This window comes from Anomaloglossus baeobatrachus (genome assembly GCF_048569485.1).
Source record: "Anomaloglossus baeobatrachus isolate aAnoBae1 chromosome 6 unlocalized genomic scaffold, aAnoBae1.hap1 SUPER_6_unloc_1, whole genome shotgun sequence".
NCBI classification, from domain to species: domain Eukaryota; kingdom Metazoa; phylum Chordata; class Amphibia; order Anura; family Aromobatidae; genus Anomaloglossus; species Anomaloglossus baeobatrachus.
The window spans coordinates 491356-499751 of NW_027441814.1; the positions used below are offsets into that span (position 1 = coordinate 491356).

Consider the following 8396-nt stretch of genomic DNA (forward strand, 5'->3'; position numbering starts at 1 on the left):
TAGCCATTGTCTCATATCATATAAAGAAATATATACTCCGGCACTCAAATGAATTGTGAAAAAGAGTCCAATATGATGCTCAAAAAACGTCTTTATTATAAATGTATATTATGTCCGACGTTTCTACCCATTTAGGGTCTTCTTCAAGGACTAATATATAATAACAAGAAAAGAAAAAATACAGTGTCAAAACAACATATTGTACTGTATTGTTACATAATCAATGTGGATATTACACATACAAAGGGAAAAGGAAGAGAGAAAGGGCAAGCTCTTCTTACCAAAAAAATATTATTTCAAAACAAATGTGCATGTATATATATAACTACAGACATACGCATATATATCCATGCATGTACGCGCATACACATCAATGAGCATTACATAAAGAATGTATATGAAAAAAAACCCACGGGTACATGATAGTAAACAAAAGTACAACAAACTCAACAAATTCCCCTTAGGGGATCAAGCATAGAGTATTAGTACGAGGACTGAGGACTGAGAATCAAGACATACCTATGATAGATGCTATTTAAGGTATATGAATGAGCATCGTAGCACGTCTGGTGAATCAATTATGGATGTCCATAAAAGGGTACTGAAAGGCGAAATATGAAAAGTCAATCTTATGCAAAACTATGAAAGAGAGAGCGGACAGTGGGGGTGGTGTATAGGGTATACCTGAGATACTAAGATGGCCAATGTTAGGAACAGGGCATCCGTTTAGGTAAACAGAGGGACCTCAGTCGTGCTGAAAGAAGGGGATGTGTGTGTCAGATGGGGGTATTATCTGTTGTAACCTGTAACTGGTTACTTCTCCCATGTGGTAAACCTACATGGTGAAAATAATGCGTCTGTTTCTAAAATATCATACAGAAGACTGCGTATAAAGGATCATACTCGTGTCAACTATGGGAAACATGTAGCTAGATGTATGGCACATGTTCCTCTGGAGGACATACCTCACGGTAAATCCAATCTGCACCAGGGGTCCGGGACCACGGTTCAGGTCGGGTTAACCAGTGTAGATAAAGGGTTCACACTGCGTGAAAAAATGATGTATAAGTAAATCAGAACTAAAATCAGATGTACATGTTACTGAGAATTTAGACCAAGCTAAGAGTGTAGTAAAGTTATAGTTACCATATACGTGGGAGTGGGTCTCGAAAATCTGAAAGAATAGGGTGAGACTCAAATGGCAAAGAGGATGACCTCACCGTTGAGGGTTTACCGTACAAAAGTTATACTGTATCCACCGCAAGTTCAGGGGTGATGAGCATATGCTATAGTCAGAAACACATACAAACACATTACATGTAAAGTGATGTCAGAAAGGTGTATGTCACTACCTCTAATGAAAAAACGATTCCTCTAACTGTGTCAGAGACACCATCATACCTCATAAAATGGCAACTGTTGTGGAAAGGTGCGGCTACCTGCAGGGCTTATATGTAGTAAGCAAACATGGAGATGTCACTGAAATGGAGCATATGAGTAAGCTCACTAAATACATAAATCACATGTGGTACATAACGGTGAAGAGACATAACTGACCTGCTAGCAAATGTATAACACTCTAAGTGGGGCTGGCCAAAGGCTCTATAGGGGAGTGGAAAAAAGGAAAAAATGAAAATCAATTCTCCAACATAGATGATAATGGAGACTGTGTCACATACCTGTGTGTGAGATGGTGACCGCATGCAAGGCGCCGGACGCCATGTTAAAACAAGGGGGGGTATTTATGCTAGTAGAAACGTAAGTGTCCAATGCAGGTGGACGGCCTGTGACGTGATTACGTCCTAAGGCGTGATGACCTGTAGTCCCGCGCATGCGTGGTAGGGTCAAACACCGCGTCAGCGGTGTCAGACCCGCGCATGCGCGGAAGACAGAGTCCACACGCCTACACCCAATCGGAGAGGACGGTCAGTGACGTGATAGCGTTAGCAGGCGTGATGACGTGAAGCCCCGCGCATGCGCGGGAGAATCAGACGCCGCGATAGCGGCGCCCGACCCGCGCATGCGCGGGAGGCAAGCCCACACGCCTGCATGTGTACTAGGTGACGGGGGGCGTGTGTGAAGACGCTCCGAGCAAGCGCGGTGTGAAACGCCACCACAGGCGTATCCGCGCCTGCGCGGTGAGCAAACACACACGCGCGCACTAAAGTGGTGAACTATCCTACGCGCGTGCGCGTAGGGACCCATGGCCGACGCGAGCCCAACGGGGCGGGGCACCATCGTGGCACCGCGCATCGCGGGCGCGCGAAGGACAGGGGCGCCCGCGCACGCGCAGTGAGGGAAGAACTGTCAGAAAGGGAAAATACAAACCACTGTGAGAGTGCTGGACACAGATCGAAAGTGATGTGCTGGGTGAAATTACATTCAGGTGTTGTGAGTGACCTAAAAGAGAAGAAGGGGAAAATTATTATAATAGCATACACCCCTCTATTAAAAGAATAATGAAACCATACTGCAAAACATTACCAACAAATCAGTATGTCATTCACCATAGGAGGAAACCTAAAGAATCACATCATATTCACGGTTTAACCCATAGGGTTCCAAAGTTCTCAGAGTGTGAATCCAATATGCCTCGCGTTGTTTGAGAATCTTTATCCTGTTCCCGCCCCTTCTAATGGGTGGTACATGTTCGAGGATCTGGAACTTAAGCTGTGCCACTGTATGTCTAAACGTGACAAAATGGTGTGGAATGGGCAATAGGATCTGTTGACAACGAATCGTAGATTTGTGCTTATTGATACGGTCCCGGACATGTTGGGTGGTCTCCCCAACATATCCGAGACCGCAGGGACACTTAATGAGGTATACCACAAATGTCGAGTCACATGTCAAGTAATCTCGAATCTGAAACACCTTACCGGTATGAGGGTGGGTGAAAGTATCACCCCGGGTTAAATTGTTACATTGTAAACAATGTAAACAGGGATAATTGCCAACTTTTGGTGTGCCTAAAAAGGTTTGCCGTGTCGTTCTACTCGAGGACCCGATGTCGGCCCGTACCAGATTGTCCCGAAGATTCTTAGGTCTCTTGTAACAGAATAAGGGAGGTTGGGAGAACTCGGAGACGGTGGGGTAAGCAGTTTGTAATAATGACCAATGCTTCATGACGCTACCCTTAATAAGTGGTGAAAATGGATGGTATGTATTCACACACGCTATACGAGGCATACTAGATCGGGTTGTGTCCAGTCGTGACATGCGATTGTTGGCTATGTGGGCAGGATAGCCCCTGTCAATGAACTTAGAGCCCATTTCCTGCAATCTCAATGCCCGTGTCTCAGGATCAGATACAATTCTTTCCACTCGTCTGTGCTGTGATATGGGGAGTGCTTTTTTGGTATGGGCTGGATGGCAGCTGGTAAAGTGAAGAAGACTATTCCTATCGGTGGTTTTCACAAAGAGGTCTGTATCAATGTGACCCCTAGGGGAAAGTTGTATCCGAGTATCAAGAAAACTTATCGATTGAGGATCATGGTGTATGGTGAAAGTGAGGCCAGATCTGTATGTATTGATCTGTTGGAAAAATTCATCTAGCATGGAGACATCGCCGTGCCAAATCATAAAAACATCATCGATGAATCTTTTCCACATCATCGAGTGCTTTTTCCAAAGGGAGTTCCCGTATATGTAAAGGGCCTCAAAATGCGCCATATAAATGTTCGCATAAGGGGGTGCCATATTAGAACCCATCGCTGTGCCCCTACGTTGTAAAAAGAACGAATCCTCGAAGATAAAGAAATTATTCTCCAATATGGTGTGAATGAGATCCATACAAAAGGATTGTTGAGCTACAGTGAAAGTACCTTGTAGCTCAAGAAACCAATCTACCGCCTGTATTCCATCTGCGTGTGCTATGCTGGTATATAGACTGTTAACATCTAATGTGACCAGTAAACAGTTTGATGGAATGTCCGGGAGTGAACGTAAATGACCAAGAAAGTCAGAGGTGTCTCTAAGATATGAAGGTATGGTATGAATCAGAGGTGTGAGAATTTTGTCGACAGTGATGGCTAGTGGGGACAATATAGAGTCTGTGGACGCAACAATAGGACGGCCAGGTGGTGATTGTAGATTCTTGTGGATTTTGGGCAAAGTGTAGAATACTGGTGTAACAGGGTCAGTCTTGATTAGAAATTCCGCCAGTTTATTGTCTATGCTTTTTTGAGATAAATGATAATCCACAAGGTCTTTAATCTTAACCTGGATATCTCTAGTTGGATCCCTAGGGATAGGGAGGTAAGTGTCGCTGTCCTGTAGTTGTCTAAGAATCTCTGAAACGTAATAAGTTTTGTCCAGAACCACTATCGCTCCACCCTTATCGGCTGGTTTAATAACAATCTGGGTATTGTCCCTAAGAGTACGTATGGCCCTATGTTCCTCCGGTGTGATATTATTCCTGACCCTATATTCACCCTTCTCAATGGATTTCAACGTCATATCGATATCTTTGGAGACCAGTGAGATGTAAGTCTCCACTGGATGATGATGCCTGGGTGGATTAAATCTACTCAATTGTCTGAGGTTGAGATTGCATAAAGAAAAAATGCCAGAGGTGTCATCTGTATTGGATATAGACATGTCAGTGTCAAGGTTAGAGAAATGGGCTTTCAGGCGTAGGGTTCTATAGAATCTTCTAAGTTCCTGGTCTAATTGAAATGAGTCAAATACTGGAGTTGGGCAAAATGTGAGGCCTTTCTGTAAAACCTGTGTCTCTGTGAAGGAAAGATTGTATGAAGAGATATTAAACACTAGATTCGTCATACCTGAGAGCGGGTTTGTACTCGATATGGTGTGAACGCCTTTCCTCTTCCCCCGCCGGGTCGCCCTCTTGTGGATTGTCTCTGTTCTAAAAAATGGGACGGCCGGGAGAAGAAGGAATCACTATCCGAGCCAGAAGAGGCCGAATATCGTGAGGGGCCCGAAGGTCCTGCTGGTCGTCTGGAGAAATTATCCGATGATCGCCACCTGTAAACTCGGTCTCTGGAGTAGTCCTCCTGATCACGGACGAACTTTAGGCGCTTCCTTTCTTGCAAGGTCTTTCGAAATTCTGCAATGGTGTCTTGAGTTTTCTTATGGATTTTATCCCATTCGGTGCTGGGTAGGCTGTTCGTAAGTTGGTCCTCAATGGAACGAATTTTTGGTCCAAGCTCCTCTATCTCCTTTTGTAAGAATTCTATGGTCAAAATAATAATGTCCATTGAGCATTTGTTTAGAATGCTCTCGAATTTAGAGCAATAATCCGAGTTCTCCGAGAAAAGTGTAGGTCGAAGGGATACCCTCAAACCCCTCGGGATACGCTGTACTCTGTGGTATTGTGCCAATGTGGCACAGTGTAGTTCAAATGCGGTCCGTTTTCTGAGTTCTTTCTCATAATCGCGGGTGCGAACTTCTTCTGAAGGTGTTGACAAAAAAGAGTCCGGAATTGTCACTTTTGACAATATGTCAGTGACCTCAGTCGCTCCATAGGAAAAAGTTGAAAAAGACATGAGAAAGTGTCTATAAAAAAGACAAAACCAAATGTGGGTAGGTGGGGGCACAGGTCAAAAATAGACTGTATAGAGGGAGATGAACCTGGCTCAACCACTCAGTAATAGTAGGTGCTCTGGAGAAAAATCATACAATATAAAGAAATATATACTCCGGCACTCAAATGAATTGTGAAAAAGAGTCCAATATGATGCTCAAAAAACGTCTTTATTATAAATGTATATTATGTCCGACGTTTCTACCCATTTAGGGTCTTCTTCAAGGACTAATATATAATAACAAGAAAAGAAAAAATACAGTGTCAAAACAACATATTGTACTGTATTGTTACATAATCAATGTGGATATTACACATACAAAGGGAAAAGGAAGAGAGAAAGGGCAAGCTCTTCTTACCAAAAAAATATTATTTCAAAACAAATGTGCATGTATATATATAACTACAGACATACGCATATATATCCATGCATGTACGCGCATACACATCAATGAGCATTACATAAAGAATGTATATGAAAAAAAACCCACGGGTACATGATAGTAAACAAAAGTACAACAAACTCAACAAATTCCCCTTAGGGGATCAAGCATAGAGTATTAGTACGAGGACTGAGGACTGAGAATCAAGACATACCTATGATAGATGCTATTTAAGGTATATGAATGAGCATCGTAGCACGTCTGGTGAATCAATTATGGATGTCCATAAAAGGGTACTGAAAGGCGAAATATGAAAAGTCAATCTTATGCAAAACTATGAAAGAGAGAGCGGACAGTGGGGGTGGTGTATAGGGTATACCTGAGATACTAAGATGGCCAATGTTAGGAACAGGGCATCCGTTTAGGTAAACAGAGGGACCTCAGTCGTGCTGAAAGAAGGGGATGTGTGTGTCAGATGGGGGTATTATCTGTTGTAACCTGTAACTGGTTACTTCTCCCATGTGGTAAACCTACATGGTGAAAATAATGCGTCTGTTTCTAAAATATCATACAGAAGACTGCGTATAAAGGATCATACTCGTGTCAACTATGGGAAACATGTAGCTAGATGTATGGCACATGTTCCTCTGGAGGACATACCTCACGGTAAATCCAATCTGCACCAGGGGTCCGGGACCACGGTTCAGGTCGGGTTAACCAGTGTAGATAAAGGGTTCACACTGCGTGAAAAAATGATGTATAAGTAAATCAGAACTAAAATCAGATGTACATGTTACTGAGAATTTAGACCAAGCTAAGAGTGTAGTAAAGTTATAGTTACCATATACGTGGGAGTGGGTCTCGAAAATCTGAAAGAATAGGGTGAGACTCAAATGGCAAAGAGGATGACCTCACCGTTGAGGGTTTACCGTACAAAAGTTATACTGTATCCACCGCAAGTTCAGGGGTGATGAGCATATGCTATAGTCAGAAACACATACAAACACATTACATGTAAAGTGATGTCAGAAAGGTGTATGTCACTACCTCTAATGAAAAAACGATTCCTCTAACTGTGTCAGAGACACCATCATACCTCATAAAATGGCAACTGTTGTGGAAAGGTGCGGCTACCTGCAGGGCTTATATGTAGTAAGCAAACATGGAGATGTCACTGAAATGGAGCATATGAGTAAGCTCACTAAACTATTTCTACTAGCATAAATACCCCCCCTTGTTTTAACATGGCGTCCGGCGCCTTGCATGCGGTCACCATCTCACACACAGGTATGTGACACAGTCTCCATTATCATCTATGTTGGAGAATTGATTTTCATTTTTTCCTTTTTTCCACTCCCCTATAGAGCCTTTGGCCAGCCCCACTTAGAGTGTTATACATTTGCTAGCAGGTCAGTTATGTCTCTTCACCGTTATGTACCACATGTGATTTATGTATTTAGTGAGCTTACTCATATGCTCCATTTCAGTGACATCTCCATGTTTGCTTACTACATATAAGCCCTGCAGGTAGCCGCACCTTTCCACAACAGTTGCCATTTTATGAGGTATGATGGTGTCTCTGACACAGTTAGAGGAATCGTTTTTTCATTAGAGGTAGTGACATACACCTTTCTGACATCACTTTACATGTAATGTGTTTGTATGTGTTTCTGACTATAGCATATGCTCATCACCCCTGAACTTGCGGTGGATACAGTATAACTTTTGTACGGTAAACCCTCAACGGTGAGGTCATCCTCTTTGCCATTTGAGTCTCACCCTATTCTTTCAGATTTTCGAGACCCACTCCCACGTATATGGTAACTATAACTTTACTACACTCTTAGCTTGGTCTAAATTCTCAGTAACATGTACATCTGATTTTAGTTCTGATTTACTTATACATCATTTTTTCACGCAGTGTGAACCCTTTATCTACACTGGTTAACCCGACCTGAACCGTGGTCCCGGACCCCTGGTGCAGATTGGATTTACCGTGAGGTATGTCCTCCAGAGGAACATGTGCCATACATCTAGCTACATGTTTCCCATAGTTGACACGAGTATGATCCTTTATACGCAGTCTTCTGTATGATGTTTTAGAAACAGACGCATTATTTTCACCATGAAGGTATACCACATGGGAGAAGTAACCAGTTACAGGTTACAACAGATAATACCCCCATCTGACACACACATCCCCTTCTTTCAGCACGACTGAGGTCCCTCTGTTTACCTAAACGGATGCCCTGTTCCTAACATTGGCCATCTTAGTATCTCAGGTATACCCTATACACCACCCCCACTGTCCGCTCTCTCTTTCATAGTTTTGCATAAGATTGACTTTTCATATTTCGCCTTTCAGTACCCTTTTATGGACATCCATAATTGATTCACCAGACGTGCTACGATGCTCATTCATATACCTTAAATAGCATCTATCATAGGTATGTCTTGATTCTCAGTCC

The 8396-nt window shown here is 42.9% G+C and overlaps 1 protein-coding gene across 1 annotated transcript; it reads right to left on the minus strand.

Moving 5' to 3' along the window:
* Nucleotides 1-475: 475 nt before the first annotated feature.
* On the minus strand, nt 476-5871 carry LOC142259356 (uncharacterized). Its single transcript, XM_075331816.1, has 5 exons — nt 4785-5871; nt 2329-2400; nt 1147-1602; nt 966-1045; nt 476-754 (listed from the first exon to the last, which is right to left on the minus strand). Exons 1-2 carry the CDS (start codon nt 5505-5507, stop codon nt 2383-2385), a joined length of 741 nt encoding a protein of 246 aa, XP_075187931.1. The 5' UTR covers nt 5508-5871; the 3' UTR covers nt 476-754; nt 966-1045; nt 1147-1602; nt 2329-2382.
* Nucleotides 5872-8396: the final 2525 nt, after the last annotated feature.

Bases quoted from the DNA above. Each gene is read 5' to 3' on its own strand.
- LOC142259356 (XM_075331816.1), bottom strand. From the start codon at position 5,507: ATGTCTTTTTCAACTTTTTCCTATGGAGCGACTGAGGTCACTGACATA.